At 35.7% G+C, this 19,986-nt stretch overlaps 2 protein-coding genes across 3 annotated transcripts; one reads left to right on the forward strand and one right to left on the reverse strand.

Moving 5' to 3' along the window:
* Window positions 1–596: 596 nt before the first annotated feature.
* On the reverse strand, window positions 597–6,535 carry LOC135615584 (methylthioribose-1-phosphate isomerase-like). Its single transcript, XM_065114301.1, has 9 exons — window positions 6,358–6,535; window positions 6,207–6,262; window positions 5,064–5,219; window positions 4,811–4,910; window positions 2,925–3,067; window positions 2,593–2,698; window positions 1,729–1,867; window positions 1,348–1,616; window positions 597–957 (listed from the first exon to the last, which is right to left on the reverse strand). The coding sequence occupies exons 1-9, from the start codon at window positions 6,457–6,459 to the stop codon at window positions 889–891; spliced, it is 1,140 nt and encodes a 379-aa protein (XP_064970373.1). The 5' UTR covers window positions 6,460–6,535; the 3' UTR covers window positions 597–888.
* Window positions 6,536–8,993: 2,458 nt separating this feature from the next.
* On the forward strand, window positions 8,994–18,780 carry LOC135615583 (protein ACTIVITY OF BC1 COMPLEX KINASE 1, chloroplastic). Of its 2 annotated transcripts, XM_065114298.1 has the most exons (14): window positions 8,994–9,418; window positions 9,516–9,722; window positions 9,817–9,906; window positions 9,989–10,135; window positions 10,786–10,950; window positions 11,053–11,193; window positions 11,364–11,543; window positions 13,896–14,091; window positions 14,966–15,093; window positions 15,302–15,373; window positions 16,282–16,397; window positions 16,481–16,628; window positions 18,260–18,329; window positions 18,418–18,780. In XM_065114298.1, exons 1-14 carry the CDS (start codon window positions 9,104–9,106, stop codon window positions 18,483–18,485), a joined length of 2,043 nt encoding a protein of 680 aa, XP_064970370.1. In that variant the 5' UTR covers window positions 8,994–9,103; the 3' UTR covers window positions 18,486–18,780. The 2 variants fall into 2 exon arrangements, with proteins under 2 accessions (XP_064970370.1, XP_064970372.1); XM_065114300.1 differs by lacking the exon at window positions 8,994–9,418 and having other exon boundaries at window positions 9,580–9,717.
* Window positions 18,781–19,986: the final 1,206 nt, after the last annotated feature.

Here is a 19,986-nt window from a genome sequence, read left to right on the forward strand (position 1 = left end):
GGGAGGGGGGAGGACAAAAGATAGAGAACATGTTGACAGTTAATCACTATCCAACACTTGTCACCATGTTGAAGCTGGCATAGAAAGAAAAGGTCTTAGACACCCTCCACTTGTCTGCCTTCGTGGACAACAATCCACAGGAGGCGAGGCTGTTCAGGCTTGTCTCCTCTTGTCGCCCACATGAACAAAATGTCAAAGAGGAACGTTGAAATAGTTACAGACTATTCCCTCCATAGATAAAACATAAAATCTAACCCTCAATGTCATAACGAGGGATTATCTTTTGGAGAAAAATCCATATCGGATTAACTTGAACATCGATGGGATGGAGATAAAAAACTTTTCTCAACAACAGTCTTAGTGCACTTGACATCTTGAAATCTCGGCCCCCTACCTTATATCCAAATCGGAGCCACTTCAAACGCTCCTGTGCGTTTGGACCATGTCCAACTGACTTGGACATGGACAACGATTTCCCCAAACAGGTGTCATACAATATTTTATCCACATTTGCCAAAAGGTGGCCAGACCAAATCACATGTGCCTGCAACAACAAACGATGAAGAATTATTCCGTGCCATTTCAACCACTGCCAATTTCTGGAATTCTCATATTTTATTCCAAAGGTTTGTATCTGGTAGTCTTTCCAGACCAGACTGCAGTATCCTACACTCCAAAAGACCTTGCCACAAGATAATACAAATATATCATTATGGGTTTCTTTACTTGGTCACCTTCTTCACTTAACAAGAGAAATAGACAGTTCTACAGTTAAACATGCATCAAACAGAAGTAGAAGATGCTAACCCAAATCCCTTATCTACTCTGGGAGCCAGGTAGCCTGTTGGATCACCCAGAAACCATATGCAAATATTAATCCAGCTCCTTTTACTTGGCATTCTCTATGAAACCTTTTATATCGAAAGCCTCATCGCTAGCCTTTTTTATGATGACACCCTGCACATTGAAAAAAAGACAAATGTTAGTGGAAAAAATAATCACAAACAGATCTACAGGGACCTCCTTATCAGAACAATCAAATGATTTGATTTTCCAATCCAAATGAAGAAAAAGCAAGCACTAGAAAGAGGCTTGGCCACATAAATGATTGGATTTTCCAATCCAAGTTGGCTACTTGCTTCACCCACCTATATCGGCATTCATGCATTGAGCTCAACAAAAAGCATAAGCCCAAGATTGTGTAAACTTGGATTATATTTCTGTCTATTTGCATGGCATCATAAAACCATTATGTTTCTACGAGTGTTCTGGAATACAGAGGGTATCATCAAAGTAATAAAAGTAACAGAATAATCTAAGGTCATGGTTATTGCTAAATTGTGATACCTTTTCAGTTATTATGGCTGTTATAAGTCTTGCCGGGGTAACATCGAAAGCCGGGTTCCAAACTGAAATCCCAGAAGCAGCAACTTGCTTTCCTCGTCCTCCATCAGAATGCAACAACTCCTTTGCTGATCGTTCCTCTATAACAATTTGTTCTCCTGAAGAAATTGAGAGATCTATAGATGTTATCGGTGCAGCAACATAGAATTGTATCCCATGGTGAAATGCTGAGAGCGCAACATTGTAGGTTCCAATTTTGTTGGCAGTATCACCTGGAAAGCAATTCATGCACTATATTAACACCTCTTTTTCCTGGGTAATTATGCGCTATATATGTATTCACATTCAATTAACAATTTAGTTTTCCATTTTGCTCATATGTACCATTTGCAGCAATACGGTCAGCACCAACGATGACTGCATTGACACGCCCAGCTTTCATCAAAGCTGCCACAGCAGAGTCAGCTATCAAAGTTGCAGGTATTCGGTCATGAACAAGTTCAAAGGCTGTGAGCCTGGAACCCTGCAATTTAATTGTGTATTGAAAGCAAACAGAGAAATCAAATGGTCAGTTGATATATTTTAAGAAAATGAACATATTAATCAACAAGATTGAAGGATGGACTAAACCTATAAAAAAATGAAAATCTCATTCCAAAATACTTCCAAGTAATAAATAAAATCAAATAGATTAAGTACAAAAAAATAATAGTACGGAAACATAACAGGATGGCCCAAAGTTTTTAAAAAATTGCAAAAGCATCACAACAAGAAAAAATTACTCCTTTGAACTTCATGACCATTAAACTTTAACATCGAAGAAATGATTAAAATTCTAAAATATCTTAACACTATTTTTACTAAGCTTCCTTAAAGGAATATTCTTTGAAATTTCCTTTATATCATTGTTAAATGTGCTCAAAGGAACTTGAATGCACATACATGCTTTCAGAGTACAGGGATTTAAAAAATGAAGAATTGGCAGACTAATATACATGTTCCATCTAATGGACTATTGCTCAAAAAAAAAATTTACAGAAAGACTCCTAATCAACGAACAGGAAATGCAGCTCCACTGCCAGTAATGACAAGAAAAGAACAAAAGTGAACTAAGCTATTGATCTTCATATGTGGTTGATGACAAGACGAAAAAAAAAGCAACAAAACTGAGCACCATAGTTTCAAGCAAACAAATGAAAAATAAAACCAAGAAATTAAAACAAGTTCAACTGTAGTGCTGCAACGTGCCTGGTTAAATGGTCGTGTTTCAGTGCAGAAAGCTTTTTCTAAGAATCCTTCACTATGAAGGGCACGAATAACACCAAGCGCAGTTCCATATCCAGCAGTAGCAAGACTGTCAAATTGAAAAGAAAGAACAACAATGCATGATATTCTTGTTAATCATATTAGACAAAAGGGTGGCCCAGTGCACAAAGCTCCTGTTATGATCTAAGGAGAGTCAATGTGCACAACCTTACCCCAGCAAGCAGAGACACTGTTTCTTTGACTCAAAATCTTATCTTTCTAAGACACTAGAGTCCACCCTCTTAGATACATGGACAAAAATCAAGTATATTAACCTTCCAGTGTTACAATGTGTTAAAACAGAAATCTTTTCCAAGCTGTCTAGGTTGGATCGAAGATGTTTGGCTCCATGAAATCCAATTGCCTTGTTAGAAGCAACATCATCAATAAGCATAGTTTCAGCAGCATCAATATAAGCCTGGAAACAAAGGGATGTTAGAGCACAAGCATATAAAGTGGAGATATCACCATGAAGGTATAATTTTTTGGAGATAGGTATAATATGTATAAGATCAAAAAATAACAGAAAACATACATATACGGGGGTAATTTTTGTTAATATAGCAAGTATTATTTAAACTTCAATGTTTAATTTATACTACAAGTTATTGACCACCTGGATGACAAGTAAACGTCACTGATAACCATATTTTAGCAGAGAAGTTATACAAATTATTGCAAATGCTGACTGATAATCTTACTAGCACAACTGACAACTGCAAAAAACTGCTTAACTGCTTTTCTAGGTAAGTTAGGCGTGAAGCCCATAGGAAAAATGTAAATGTGTTTACATGGATACAAAAGACAATATCATAAGCGTGCTAATTCTCAAAAGAAGATATTGCATTAATACCCAATGAATATGTGGCCAGCCCCATATTGTTTCAAAAGAATTCTAAAAATAGGCACATAATATTTGGCCCCTTTTGGGGGAAGAACATTGTTGTACATGGCCACTTTGGCTTGTTAATAAATATTTTCTTGCTTCCACCTAGCAATACTCATCCCAGTTTCACCAACAATTTTAAGGTTAAGGAAGTGTTACACCGAAAAATAAAGGTTTTAAAAATAATTAAAGACAGAGGAGAATGTACAAATGCAATCAGATGGCAGTCTAATAAACAATCAATGGGAAGCTGGTTCAGATGGTAATTTAATTATCATGGAAGCAAATAATTCCAAAAGAAAATTTGCCTTGGATAAGAGGATCAAAATCAAGGACAAGACAGTTGGAATTTGGAAGTGTCATCTAAATAGAACAATGGGAACCAAATTGGAAGAAAAGATGGGAGGAGTAGATAAATGGCTGTTTTCGAAAGAACAGAGAAATTTATTGAGATATAAGAGAATGAAGTTGTCTACAAAAGAGGATGAGCTGCAGCACCACAGCTGCTCCTTTGCCACCTAGGTGACCAGGGTTCAAGGTTCACAAAAAAAACATCTTAGTATAGAATGCAACTGGCATGGACCATGAGGAAATGGAACATGCTCTGCATGCAGATGGGCAATCCTCGGTAAAAAGAAAATCCAATTTTACAAATTAGTATACTGCAGAAAGAGCTGCAGTTTCAATCTTCAGGTTCATAAATCTAGCCAAATAATAATACTGTCATTGTGGCAGTGAACATATGAATGAGATTGAGAGACAAGCATAGCCAAGAATGTCACTTTGTTCAAGTATGTCACCAGAAAGCTAGAAGTATAGTGAAGGACAAAAAATGAGTTTTACAGAAATTGCAAGTGCCATTTATCTAGCTGATATCAACTGAACAGCAATTCTTTAATAAAACGAAAATTGTTTTTTAATTAAAATAATGATGCTAACAGTTCAAGCCCTATTTTATCCTTCGACAAACATCTACTTATTTTTCTATTGTAATAAAACAAATCCATTAAATGACCTTATGTGTAGATGCTTTCATGTTTCAATTTTTATCATCGGTTCTGCGAGAATTCTATTAGCAAATTTGGGGATGAATATACTGATTAATTTTGTAATACCAAAGGAGAAATACATTTGGATTTTGGATGATCATAAAATATCACTTTGTAATGAAAGTCATAAACTTCATCAATCACAACCTAGGCCCGTTGAACATAAATGTTCTCATACTAAGGAATCATAATATGGTACTTCAAAGATGCAACTAATATAACCAACCTGAAAAACAGTTTTTGCCTCAGTGGCTGTCTCTACCGTCTTTAACACAAGGCTCCGAAGCTTTTCAACAGCATCCGAAAGATTCACAGCGGTTGGCCGGCTGCCATAAACAAGTCGTGTCAAATAAGCACAATGGACCATGCAATGGCAGAAGTTCACCACACTTAATAACAACTAATGCAGAATAAGAATGCTTATCATTGTGCTATTAGTTTGACAATGTCTGAATTAGCGTTAAACCATCAAATGGTACCTAGAAACAAGGTATTCCAATTTCTTGATGAGTAAAGAAGAAGCATCTTCTGATGTTCCATTAAAGTCAAGGTTAGAAACTTCTACAGCTAGTGAGAGGGCTGCTGCTATTGCAATTGCAGGTGCACCACGGACCACCATGTCCCTTATCGCAGTCCTGTAAAGTAAAAAAGAGGTTTGTAAAGGAAGAGACAGATGACATCAAACTAAAAGAAAATAAAGCATAAGAACTTCAACTCAAGACAATATCATAATTACAGGTAAATTCTGATGAATAAACCATCTGTTGAATTCCTCATATTTTTGACAATTATTTTCAAAGAAATAGCCCAACAAAATCTTATATAATAAAAGCCAATGTTTCTTGAGGATCATGACAAAAACCTAAGGACCATAGAAGATCATGAAAAAATTCAAAAACAACATGTGTGACAAAATTGGCTTGAAGTACATATCTGTTACAGTTCAATAAGTTGTAGGAAAAAATTAATCAGATATTCAGATGGTTAGCTCATGCCTATTTAATAATTGCATTCAAACTACCTCTCAGAAGAACTGCGATACATTATCTTCTTGGTTAAGAGAATCAAGTGGCAATTTTTTTTTATAAGGTGAATACTTAAGGCCCTTCATTTCCCATAGCCACCTATGTTCCAAAGGGAAAAGACAACACAAAAGATTTATGCACTCAGAATTCGAGAATAAATGAATGTGTTAAATCTTGTTGACAACACAATCCATTTCTTTCAAGTTTAACCAATACGCAAACTGCTCCTAAGTGCCATATCAGTTCACTTACCTAATAAGATTATATAGCGCTGCAATGAACAACCGAAAGGCAATTAATTTAATACAAAATCGAGAAAATTGACATCTTACCTTATTTAAAAATGCAGCAATTTACAAGTGAACGATTATCGATTTGAAATGCAACATATAATCAAAAAATCACAAGCACGTGCTATGAAAATGAAATGATGGCAGTGGTCGAAACCCGCACACGCTAACTCTGCTTGATTCACCTCAAAAATCATTACTTGAACCAAAAGAAGAATCCAAAGCGCTATCAAAAACCAGATAAGCACATCAATTTAATACCGACAAAGAAACAAATAAGGAAGAAAAGGAAACAGATTAAACTCACCATCCGTCCGTTGAATCCTTAACATCCAAATAGACGGTTTCGAGGGGAAGCTTTCTCTGTCCGACACCAAATCAAATCTCGTTACAGAGTTTCGCGCGAGGCGACGAATAATACCAAGCATCCATCAAGCAAAGACGGAGGCTGTACGGACCTGATCAAGGAGACGAAGCGATCCGCGCTCGTAGCAGATGGACTGGAGCGAGCCACCGGCGGTGGTAGCGGCCGCGGAGGAACCGTTCGCTTCCGCCGACATCCTTGGAATTCAGCCCTAGATGATTACTCTCCGATCCTTCAGGAGCTCGAGAGAAGTGACGACAGTCTATGTATTGGACTCCTCCGGCTACACTCTATTATTTAACCCCTTAAATCTCGAAATTATTTTGATCCGTTGGATTTGCAGCATCGGCCCATCACAGCCGTTAAAAGATGTACATTTAAGCCGTAGCGGTAACAACGCGAAAGACGTAATTACCCTAAAGCCCTTCAAAGTTTCCAATTCTAAATGGTATCTCCGTCAAACCCAGAAATTAAATTATTCTCTTTTTTCAGCGTGTATATATATATATATATAAATAATTTTGTAGTATTAATATTATTAGATGTAATTTTATTGATCATTGCTTGATTATTTCCATTAGAAAAAGCCTGCTGGATGAAAATTGGATTTTATAAGGGAATATTTCCCTTAAAATTTATACTATTTACATTATCAGTAGAGTCCTTAGAAAAATAATCTCAGGGTTTTACTTTGTATGCTCACTGATTACCATATCATTGTGCACACAAAAGGGGATGTGCAATGCAACAATTGGTGCATGCATGTCAGTTTCTTTGTCTCTGTTGATGGGGCATCTCCTTTTTGTTTATTCTCTGTCAATTTGACAGCTCTGTCACAGACTTTAAGAATCATTATAGCATGCTAAGGAAATAATAATAAAATTGTGTTTAGCTCAAATGATTTAATAATGGTTGAAATCATGAGCACCATGAAATAGTGTGGTAGTACAATATAAAGTAATGATAATTGATGAGCAAGATGGCGAGAGAATACTATTTTGGCAGACATGACCGCACCAATTTGATATAATTTAAGTAACTCACAGGGTTAGAACCAATGAATGATGTTATCTGTCAGCTCCATTGCATGTGATATTGTGACGGTCTAAGTATTACAATTAAAATTATATGTTTATTATATAAAAAAGATTTTAATATGAAGAATAAAAATTAAATAATCTTAGATCATATATACATTTTGATGTTATTTAAAAAAAATTATTATTTAAAAAATCTTTAACTGATATACGAGTATATCATCGTCCGATAAAATTTAAAATTTATTTTTATTGACTAGTAATTAACTAAGCCATGCTAGTTGCCATTATTTGTGCCAAAAGTTGTTATAGTGGAGGTTTCCTGTCAATTCTGATAATAACTTTATATCACAAAATAATTATGTTAATCAATTTCTATATATATATATATAAAGTGATTTTCAACGTCTAAATCTTTGTTTGAACATTTACATCTTTATAACATCTAACCAATGACTTATGTTGTCAAATAATTATCATCATATTGTTTTAGTATTTAATATTTTAATTCAAGCCATGTTAGATTAGCATGAGTCTTCGTGTCATGTTAAATAGCTTGATGCAAGCTTACTGACGGCAAGCAAGAGGGTTTGATAGGATCGAACAAATAATAATTATGTCATACATAACATGTCCAACAAAACTTATTCAATTGTTAAGTTAGAATGATGTTGATTTGGAAAATAGAAATAAGTTATACACTAAAATTATTCTAGAGAGCTTAGGATATAAAGAAGAAATAAACTTTTGTATATAAACAAATATTAGTAGGTCGTATTATAATTAAATAAAATTATAATAAAATAAAAAATTAAGATTTACGTGAAAAATCCTTCCAACATGAAAGATAAAAACCATGGAATAAACTATAGATAATCCACTATAAGAATAATGAATATATAAATCTTAATTTATTACCCAAAATTTTAGTAATAATCTCAAGAGAATAATTATGATACAAGGATTATATCGTACAATATTCAAATTCTCCCCAAGTAATCATACTATAGATCTGATCTAACGAGATGAGAACACTGTTGGATGATTGAGAACAGTATCCTCACGTTATTCTCCTATTTTAGTTTTTCACATCAAAAAATCATAGCTACCACACCCTCTAATTTGATTAGGATTAAGTTAAAAGATACGATGGGTTATGAGTTGTTAAAGCGAACGAACCTATTGGTTGTCGATCGTAATAGTTAAAGTTGATTGTAAAATTATATATAAAATTATCGATCATACGCCAATCAAACCATCCAGGTAAAGAGTTAGACTTGCTGTGGCGTTGGATTCAAACTCCTTATCAAAATTTGTTAGGCTAGGAATCAGATACAAGTTCCTATCCCTCCGTATCTAACTCAATACAAAATACGGTGCATAGAAAAAGATAAAAAAAAAGACAAATAATAAGACAAATCATTGATGCTCAAAGCATTCCCATTCAAGTACGGTAACTGATGGATTGAGATAAAGATGAGACCGACTCCTGGATGAGATCCTCTCGTCCCATGTTGATTGTTGTGTGGTCATCCAAAAGCAGCAGTTAACTGTGGTGCGGAAGCGAGCACGTCTCACGGGGCAGACTTCTACACGGAACCACTTGGTATTGTCTTATCTCGTTTCACATCACAGCAACGATGTCCTTCAATTAATTTGCCCATCATTCCTCAACACTCATCTCGAAGCAGCGTTCCATAGCTCCTGTACGGCCTATAAATCAAACCCGTGGCTGTGTGAACCCTTCTGGGATCGATCTCTCTCTCTCTCTCTCTCCCACGAAAAGTAGGGTTCAGGCGGGACATGGAATTGTACTACTCCACGAAGCTGTCGATTTCTTCGGATGCGTCTTGCCACTTCTTGCCGGGATGGGGCAGCCATGTCTCCAACTCCAGCAGCCTTAATTTGTCGAGGAGGAGGGGGAGGGGTAGGAGGAATCGGAGGACCTCGTCGCTTCGCTTTTCGATTGCTGCTGCTGCGGCGACCGAGACTGCAACCAGGAAGCTGGTGCCGATATCGAGGCGGAACGAGCCGGCGGAGAGGGTGACCAGCGCCATGGAGCAGCTCGACATCGAGCGCGGCGTCTGCATCCCCTTCCGCAAGTACACTCCCGAGACGGTAGGAACCCTCGACTTGATATGCCATTGTTTCGGCTTTGCGGGTGTTCGATTCCTCGCGTCGCTGAAGATAATTGCTCGACTTGGATTGACGTTAGGTCAGGAACAAGGTTCTGGAATCGAGGGGGTCGATACTGTCGCTAATCGGCCGTGGCGTGGAGATCGTCTGGAACTTGGGCCTCTACTGGTCGGCACTCACCTACGACTGCTTAGTTGGAAGGGATGAGGAAGTAGTCCCTTACCGCGCTCGCCAGCTTCGCAAGCTTCTCTGCGATCTTGGCCCATCTTTTATCAAAGCCGGTCAGGTCAATGACTGTCCCATTTCTTTTGGCCTCCTTATCTAGATGGTCTTTAGTTACTAGTTGCTGAAATTGGCCGATGCATGCAATCGTTGTTTAGGTGCTAGCAAATAGACCGGATATAATTCGAGAAGATTACATGAACGAGCTCTGCATTCTCCAAGATGATGTCCCTCCTTTCCCGAGTCAGGTGGGGTTTTGATTGCTGCTACAAATAATTTCTGGGTTGAGGATTTCTCCTGATTGACTTTGAACATGGAGCTAACTTGCAGGTGGCATTTGCTATCATTGAAGAGGATCTTGGGCAACCACTCGAACAGGTGTTCAGTAGAATTTCGTCGCAGACTATAGCGGCTGCCAGCTTAGGTCAAGTTTACCGTGCCACTCTACGAGAAACAGGGGAGGATGTTGCTATAAAGGTTCGAAGACTATCAACTAAACACACTTACTGAATAGTAAATTGAGTTTCCAACTATCCCAAATACTTAAGCTATTATGAAAGGACCCAATTTGTAATAAAACTCTTAACATTTTCCTTCACAGGTCGTTGAACATTGCACAAATCCTCCCAGGTAAAATAATAAGAGAGGAGCCAGAATTCAAACTCATGACATACTCTGATACCATGATAAAGATTTTTGTTTAGCTACCATTTATCCTATAAGCTTAAGTTATTAGGAAAGAGTTCAATCTATAGTTTAGCACTTTATAGCTTCTATTTCTTATCAAAAGCTTAAGTTGTTAGGAAACATCTCAAGTTATGCCTTGAACATTTTATAATGTATTAATTTTATTAGTTTTTAGCCATCCGATGTGAGTACCAATGCAAATAGCTCATATGGTATGAAAAACAGTAATTCAGAAAGCATTGAGTGGGAAGTTATTGGAGACGTGTTATTAATTTTTTCACATGCCCTTCCTTTTTATGACCAGATGCATACTATAAGTCACTGTAGAATATAATTCTGAGTCTTATATTTCATTAGATGAGAAATGAATAAATGATGCATGGTAATTGTTTTCTCTTCTCAAATCTTGTAATTTTTGAACTAACTAGTATGATCTTCAGGTGCAAAGACCAGAGATAGAGCCTATAATTTACCGAGATCTTTTTCTCTTCCGCAATCTGGCTTCATTTTTGAATGGTATCAGTCTGCAGAAACTAGGTTGCAATGCAGAGCTTATTGTTGATGAATTTGGTGAAAAGCTATTGGAAGAACTTGACTACACTCTTGTAAGTCTGCCTGATGCTGTTTTTGAAAACAAATGGTACTGAACTCATTTTAATTGAAACCATATTATGGAAGATACCTTATTTTTGCTAATGTCTGAACAGGAAGCTCGGAACATTGAGGACTTTTTGGAGAACTTTAAAGATGATCCAACTGTTAAGATCCCACGCGTTTATAAACAATTCTCTGGTCCACGTGTCTTAGTAATGGAGTGGATTGATGGCATTCGATGCACTAATCCACAGGTTAATTTGCTAATGAGAAATGATGTCTCTGTTATTCCACCAGTTTATTTTAGCTGAATCTTCTGAACTTTACATGCATTTCTTTATTGTGAAGTTGGAAGAAAATATTGCACATTTATTCATTTAACATTAGTAATTGATTTTTCTTAACTTACTTTTGGTAAAATCAGGCCATTAAAGCAGCAGGCATCGATGTAAATGGTTTTTTGACAATTGGGGTTAGTGCTGCATTGAGGCAGTTGCTAGAATTTGGGCTGTTCCATGGAGATCCACATCCTGGAAATATCTTTGCCATGCGTGATGGCCGTATTGCTTATGTTGATTTTGGAAATGTGGCCGAGCTTAGTCAGGTGAGTTGGAAATAATTTTCAAGGTGCCTCTGCCTTGTTGAAGGGTGATGGGTTTTTTCTGTGATGTTATGTTAGTTTTTGAGAAGAATGTCAGTTCTGGTACAACATATATTGCAAAATGTATTTATACTTGTTTCAGTCTTTTTATGGTTTTTTGAAAATTTTTATGTGCCACTTCAATAAGAAAACATGTAACGATGTTATCTATCTACAAAACTGAAAATAACATGGTAACATGTCCTTTTTGTTTAAGCCAAGAGGACTATAACATTTCATAAACTATTTAGTAATTATTCAAAACCAAAATAGACAGGGTTATGTTTTTGTGAGTTTGCTTCTTTGATCATTAGATTAAACTTGCTGAAAGATTCTTTATCTTCTGATGTGTCTATGTAAGAAACTTTTGTTTGTGCACATTTAATTATGCACACTTATTCATCCACATGTATAGACATACACATGATCTTTGAAAATTTCACATGCATATTCTAAATTCATCTATATATCAAAGACATATTGTCTTGGACAAGTTGTGACTTAGCCTCAGTTGAGTTGGAGTTGAGTCGATTGAGTTTAGTCATACGTTGGTATTTTTTGTAGTTTTCCTTGTTTCTGTTAAATGTCTTTGAGGAATTTTAGTCTCTTATTTTTGAGTTTTTTTTATGCTTATGAATAGTTAATTCAGGTCTAATATGGACTAAGGGAATTGTTAAGCCATTAGTATTTAAATCTGAAGAATTCCAAATATTTTGTTGAAAGTTGAATGATTATGGATTCTCTAAGAATGGCAATATTCATTCATCAATTTTCCCTTATTTTTTGCCCTAGATTGACTAGGAAGTAAGATATAGCTAGGCCATCTATATATCTATGCATTCTGCTGATGAAACAATGTTCTATTGATGACTTGAAACTGAAAGGTTATAGTTTCCTTCGGCCATGAGTTCTGCTATTTCGTATCTGATATGTTCTTTTCTCTATTTCTCTACCTTTTTCTAATATTTTCCTTTGATAACTTGATCTAATATTTCCTGTGGGAAAAATTTGAACACATACTTCATCAAGACTCTTCTTTGATTCTTCTTGATAGCAAATTGTATGATATGTCTAAGGCATGTTATATCTTTTTTTTATAAATTAAGAATTCTGATTTTAGTTATAAAACATCCTACTTGACTTCAAACATTAAGGTAAGATATGACTGGAAACCAAACTGAAGGATGATGATCATGTTCTTCAAACTCATTTGCTGCCATAGTGTTGTATTTGTTCTGTGGTTCTTTTCCTTTTGCTTTAGGTGTTCTTTTAGGGTTTTCTTTTTTGGTGTGTGTGTGTCTGGAAATGTACCTGCTCATTCTTTCTTCCTTTTCTTGAACTTATTTTCTTTTCTGTTATGGATGTTTTCCTCTCTTCTCTTTTCAAACACCCCTTTCTTATGTTGATAATTTTTGTATAGTATTTTTTTTCTGGTGGCTTATCCCATGTCAAACAAAGCCATATTAAATATACGTACTTGGACCAAAACTTAGATTCAACAGGGTTATGGGCACTCAACATGCTGTTTTGTTACTGTGCCTATTTCAGTGTGTTGACAGCTTAAATTGGGGAAAAGCCACCTTGCTCCTCTTGCTGCTATAGGCTGATAAATCTTTATTTACAATCATGATAAACCCACTCGATGTCACAGCTGAATGTCCACCATGTGGATCTGTTCATTAGAGAGCGTGGATAAAAACTAGATAGGGAGCTAGTTTCTTTTTCTCAAAAGTGATTCTGTAGTGCAAATGTTTCCTGATCTCGAAAGACAGTGGCTTTTTCTAGATGGGAACTAGGGAACTATGGTGGTTTGTTATAAAAGGAGGCATGACCAATCTCAGAAGATAGAACACATAAATGACAGAGAACTCATTGGCAACCTAATGACAAAAGATCTTATAGGTTATACTTATAGATAGTTAGATACTATACAAAATTTAGACATTTGTGCGTCTGCATACAGATGTTGAGTGTGACATTTGATCTTGTCTTCAGCATATTAGCATGATACATTGCACAGGATAAGGTACTGCCTGGAACACAACTATCCCTTTGCTGAAAGAGCAAAGATTTGTAGCTGAAATAAAGTTTTGGAGTAAAAAAGGGTTTTTACCTTGTAGAATGGGAGCTCCTCTAGTTGGAACTCTCTTTTTTTGTTAAAGTTTAGAAATTATCCAAGTTGTTGGAAATTCTCAAAAAATGTTCTTCCTTTTATAAACTATGGATTCTGGAGCTTTTAATTAGAGCTAGTCTACGAGTTATCTGGCTTATATTCCATTTCTGAAAGTGTATTTTTTCCTATTCTTTGAATTTCAGCAAAATAAGCAAATTTTGATTGATGCCGTTGTCCATGCTGTCAATGAGGATTATGCTGAGATGGCAAATGACTTCACTAGGCTTGGCTTCCTTGCTAGTGGAACAGATGTCTCTCCTATTATTCCAGCGTTAGAGGCTATATGGCAGAACTCAGTTGGGAAAGGATTGTCTGACTTCAATTTTCGAAGTGTCACTGGTACAGCTTCTAATCCTGCAGTCTTCAACATTGTTTTTAGTTACAATTTTCTCAAACGGTTTTTTTCACATACCACTGCTTCTCTTTGACTCTGCATAATTTACCACTTGGCTTCTGCTTATCTTATTTTAGATTGGACCTATATAATCATATTGTTCCCTCAATGAGTGAACCATCTCATTAGATTTGACATATGTGAATGTTTTATATGCAATAATCTTTCGGTTCTCACTGATTTCTGTCAAAAGCTTCTTATGCAGCAACAAGCCATAGAACTGAGCCTGTCAATTTGCCAAGGCAGGTCCATACAGTGTTCTCTTATTGGTTTTCTGGTCCTGGTCTTTAATGTGACCACTTCATATTAGATGGTACCTTCTCCCGTTGTCATCCCATTATATGGCAGGTGATTAGCATTTTATGAGAGTTCACTGGGAACAAGCATAGGCTCTAAACAAAACTATAACCACTGGCATTTGGACCTTTAAACAGGATTAAATAATTAATGGAAGACATTTGTCTGTTTGAAGGTTCCAAATTATGTTTTTAAGGAACAGCTATTTGCTATATAAAGATTGCAGGTGATGAGGGAGAAAGGGAGAGGGAGCATTGACATATTGCTTCCTTATCAGGCATGTTAAGAAAATTATAACTAGTGTAAATATGTGCATGATCTTAGCATATTCTATTATGCAATCTCTTTTAATGTCAGCACATAAGACTTCTGCAGTGGTAGTTTGAGCTGGTGCAAATATGAAACCACATTACTAAACACATCATAAGACATTTATGACATACTTTGGTTTCTTTTTTGTGCACAATTTGAGGAATTGCCATATCTTGATGATAGTTGTTGCTTTCCAAAATTAATTTTCAGGGAAGTTCAATCAACTTGTCTATAATTACCCAATTCGCATTCCGGAGAGATTTTCTCTTGTTATTCGTTCTTTGCTGACTCAAGAAGGAATCTGCTTCACGCTTAAGCCAGATTTTAAATTTCTTGAGGTGATATAAGATCTTATTGTTATTTTCTTGAGAGCAGTTCTTGATTATTTGTAACTTTTTATAATTTATATATAGATCTTTTGCATTCATATATTTCAAAATATCCGGAGAGCAGTCTTTGATTATTGATAATATTTGAATAATTTGTATATAGATGTTTTCCTTTCATATTCTGAGGTGCTTGTTACTGAAATATACATTTATGTAGGTTGCATATCCATATGTAGCAAAGCGCCTTTTAACAGATCCAAATCCTGCGCTTCGTGAACGTCTCATACAGGTTAGTTTCTAACAATTCTTTCTTTGATTGGTATTACCCACTATAAATTCTTTCATCTAAAAGTGTTGTGGTTGTATGAGTGCTATATGTTTGGAGTGTTATTTTTGTTTATTTTTCCAATTTCTCCTAATTTAAAACAGAGAGGTGGGACTGATCATGCTAGTTCTACTTAAGTTTAATTTTTATTTATTTATCTCTCAATGTTCATCTAATCAATTGTTGGAAGTCGCTAATATCATCTGGGAGATCATTAAATACTCGATCAGAGAAGGTGAGAGTGCTTAAAATTGTTGTTTTCATTTTTTAACCCAAGTTTCTCCCTTGAATTTTGTCTTAGTTATTTGAGAAATCTGCTGCAGTTTCCTAGATTTTTGTAGAAATTAAAGTAGGGCGTGAATCCCACATGGGGATGAAACCTGAAATTGATTGTTTAAGCTGAAGGTTTAGAAATGTCTTCATGAAGCATTATATTGACTCCACTTTTCAGGAAATAACAGTGTTGTTGGAGATGAAGTTTCAAATATCGACCAGTAATTGTCAACCAACCAAGCATTTTATTGTATCATATAGACCAAGCACCTGGTCGACATTTAACTTTTTATTTTTTGTCTAATGATATTGGGCAGTGCATGTCGGTATGCCACTTAATATACAAGAATCATACTGATCTGACAGGTTGCTGAAACTGGTGCTGGATTGGGGTATTTAAAACATTGGTTGGAGATGAGCTTTCATTTTGGAGGAATAGATTTAGCATATTATTCTCATCTTTGATGAATTGAAATTTGTCAGGCCTTTTGGTAGATATTCCAAGTTGCAAGCCTAAAGCATTCTACAGTGTGTTAATGTTAAAAATTGTTTTCTTATTGCAAATGGTAATCTGGCCTTATATTACTTAATGTTTGTAGGTTCTGTTTAAAGATGGAGTGTTTCAGTGGAAACGACTTGAAAACCTTATAATTCTTGCCAAGGAAAATGTGGCTAAGATGAACAGCAACCCTGCATTACAACAAAAGAGCAGCACGTCTGTAACATGAACCACTTGTTGTGTTTACTGTTTTAATGTGTATTTGGCATCTCACAACCTAATTTATGATCACTATTCAGCCGAAGTTCAAGGAGCTTGCAAGTTGAGAAGAAACTGGACCTCACAGAAACCATAAAAGATGGAGCACGTATGTTTCTAATTGATGCTGGGATTCGACGTCAACTCATCATGGCTCTAACAGAAGACTCCAAACTTCACATTCAAGAGGTTTGCAACATATTTTGCTGAAATCTAGCATTATGGAATATCAGATTGAAACGTGTGATATACACTAGAAGCACTAATAAGAAATTTGCATGTCAATGAATATTATATTTACTAGAAAAGATATCTGAAGAGAAGATAAAGTTGTGGTTCATCAAGGAGTTTGATTGGCACCATTGACTGATGCTAGTAGTTGTTTCGATATAAATATTAAATAATGAAAATGGTAGCTCGGTATCTTCGTTGCTTCTTCTGCAACCAGTTAGTATGAATGAACAAATATAACTGATTCTTATTGCACGATAGGTTCTTAGTGGATTTCATTACCATGTTTTGGATCTTTTTCGGAACCATTAAGTTCATTTCATCTATCTCATTGTTAGTTATGGTGAAAACTAATACAGCCAGCTATCTCAAACTTTAACTTGCAAGCAACACTGAATTCATAATATTGTAACAATTATATAATTCATGGCTGTTACGTTACCTCTCAAATCTTGAAAGCAAACTATATCTGGTACATCAATTAAGATCAATATCTGGGTTATAGAATATTTGATCACTGGAGCAACATTCTATGCATCTGGTGGTTCCTACCTGATGACTTTATCCAGTTCACTTTTGATCGTGATAGTGGCCTCATTGGAGTTGTAGACCTTGACCTAGAGTTAGTATTCTGATATTGTGACATTATTTATTTTTTTTATGCAGCTTTTGAATTTATCAGGTCTATGATGTAGACAAAGCATTCTTCATGTAACTATGAAAATATACTCAATACTGAAATGTTTACTGGATTTTCTTTCTTTTTTGCTGAAGGATAAAGACCTTATAGAATATTCCAATTTATTACAATCTTTCTTAGTGAATACTAGGTATCAAGGACAGTGCAGGCCTCTCTATGTGAGCTAACATATGATAATATGGTGGTTTATTTCTGCTTACTGATCTGGAGTTTATTTTGAGCTTGTAACGTGTTGGACCTATAAGAGGTTCCTGATGAAGATCTTAAAAATCTGAACAGGGTATATTGTGTTAGTCCTCCATCGAAAAATAATGAAATGATGGACTTATATAAATGGATTTATTGGCCTGCTAATAACTTTGTTTAATTCTCTTTGGGTCATGTTGCATGGAATGAAGGGTTACTCTATATGCATCATCCAACCAACTAATAGGTCATTTTGGTCATTTTAGCCATTGTGAGTTCTTGTAATTGGTTATCTCATCCTTCCTGTGAAGATCTTCATATTATGCCAAAACTATTTGGTGTTTTATCATGAAAAGGAATAAACTACTTGAATATCTTCTTTATCCATGCACTAAAATTTGCAATTTGTCTTCTTATTAGTGGGTGCTGATTAAGATAGTATCATGCTTAAAGTAAGAATGTCCTGATTTAAATCAGCAGCAGAACTATATATTTTTTTCTTTTAGAATTATTGTCTTGTGTTACCATTACTGCACCACTGGTTGCCTCTCACACCATAATGTATCCGTTATTGATTGTTTTTTCTCTCTGATGCAATACCTGCTAAAATTCCTGACATTCTGAATTATAAGTTAGAAAATAGAAACAATTTTCTATCTGTTGTTGCTGGTCTACTGAAATGTGCTCGCTCTCTTTTTGTTAGCTTGTAGATGTATACAGGTTGGTCGAGGATCAAATAGATATACCTTCTGTTGCCTTGGAGGTTCTGCAAGGTGAAGTACTTGCCAGTCTGCAACTCAAAATATGTTTTTTGTTTGGTGGATCCTATGAAGTGAATGCTCGTATTGGTTGTTGATGCAGACTTGCCTAACGTCACACGTGATTTTATGCTTGCATGGAGTGATTCTGTCCTATCAGACCGGTGGTAACGGTGGCGATTGCACTGCAGTCTGGTATGCATCCAGGATCTTGCCATGTCCCAAGTTTTGGATTTTCTCACACCTCCCTCCCAATCACCTCTTTTTTCATTCTATCTACTAATCCTAAACCCTCTCCTCACCTCACTGTATTGTAGAATAAGTTGTAATCTTAAAGGCTCTAATATGTAAAGTCTTTTTAAATGTATCCAAAGTATGCCCTTTTTATTGGCACAGTTCTTTGTACAACAAAGCAGATATGAAATACGAGTATAGTAGGCATGGTATAAGAATGAAACTTGTTGTTTCTCTTGGTCTTTGACACAGAAAGAAGTCCAATGCATATTATACTGGATCGAGTGATTCATGAATGTATTAGAACCTCTCATGTCTTGTACATTTTTGCTAGTTGTAGTCTGGATTAACGACGATGTCGATGAAACGTTAAAATATTATTGTCTCATTTCTGATGTGTTGTAATATTTTACTGTGCCTGACAAGGAAGATGTGGTAAATGGTCGATACGACTTTAGTTTAAGCTGTGGATTAGTGTATCGAATGCCATCAATCCACTCCATTACTAAGACACGTGGACCAGAGAACTGTTTATAAACGCGTTGGATCTTAACAGTTGGATCATCTTTAAATCATGCCAATGACTCGATTGTTAATCATGTTGTCTATGCATTCTTTTCTTTTGAATATATCATTTTGGCATCGTGACACTCCTTCCGAGTTCACTTTCATTATCATTTTTTTTTTAATAGTCAATTTTTTTTAATCATTATGACTACTTTGCTTCTTTCTTTAGCACTGTTATATTCTCTCAATAATTCTCATTTAATCAATGAAAAAAAGACCACAAGTCTAGTACCAACTCTCGTCTTTGCATGCATAGCATCTTGATTGTTAATTGTGTTGGGGCTCCCTCGAGCAAATATGAATTCTAGAGAAATTTATAATCTAGAAGCTCTAATCGTATGTCTATATAATCAAGTCTCTTGTGATACTTATTAATATGCACTTTGATGATCAACCTCTATGATACTATACATTTTTGCAGCCTTCAACTGATGTGAATTTGGTGTGCATACAAAAAATCAACCTAGATGGTACCATAGAACACACTCCTTTAGTCTATAGTTTTTTTTTTTTTTTTTTGTGGTGTTGCTCACTAAAGCAGAGCTCCAACCATCCTTTGTATGATTAAGTTCCTCACAAGTATGTCACTTTGGATCTTGGATCTCTATCCCTAGCATAATCTCTATTGTGTACTACATTTTAGTGCATTCATCTATTGCAACATATTAGCATATTCTTCAACAATGCCTTCCTTTGTAGCATGTTCTCTATCATAAGGCCTTCTAAATATAACTTAGGTCTTCTCACCGTAGTTCTTCCATCAATCGCATCATAAAATTAAAGTGCGTGTGCATTGAAGTTTTCTTCGACCTTTGCATCATATGGGAAGAGTTATGCCTTCTTAGATTGTGAAAGATAAGGAATGACATGA

The sequence above is a fragment of the Musa acuminata genome, chromosome BXJ2-6 (assembly GCF_036884655.1).
Source record: "Musa acuminata AAA Group cultivar baxijiao chromosome BXJ2-6, Cavendish_Baxijiao_AAA, whole genome shotgun sequence".
Lineage (NCBI taxonomy): Eukaryota > Viridiplantae > Streptophyta > Magnoliopsida > Zingiberales > Musaceae > Musa > Musa acuminata.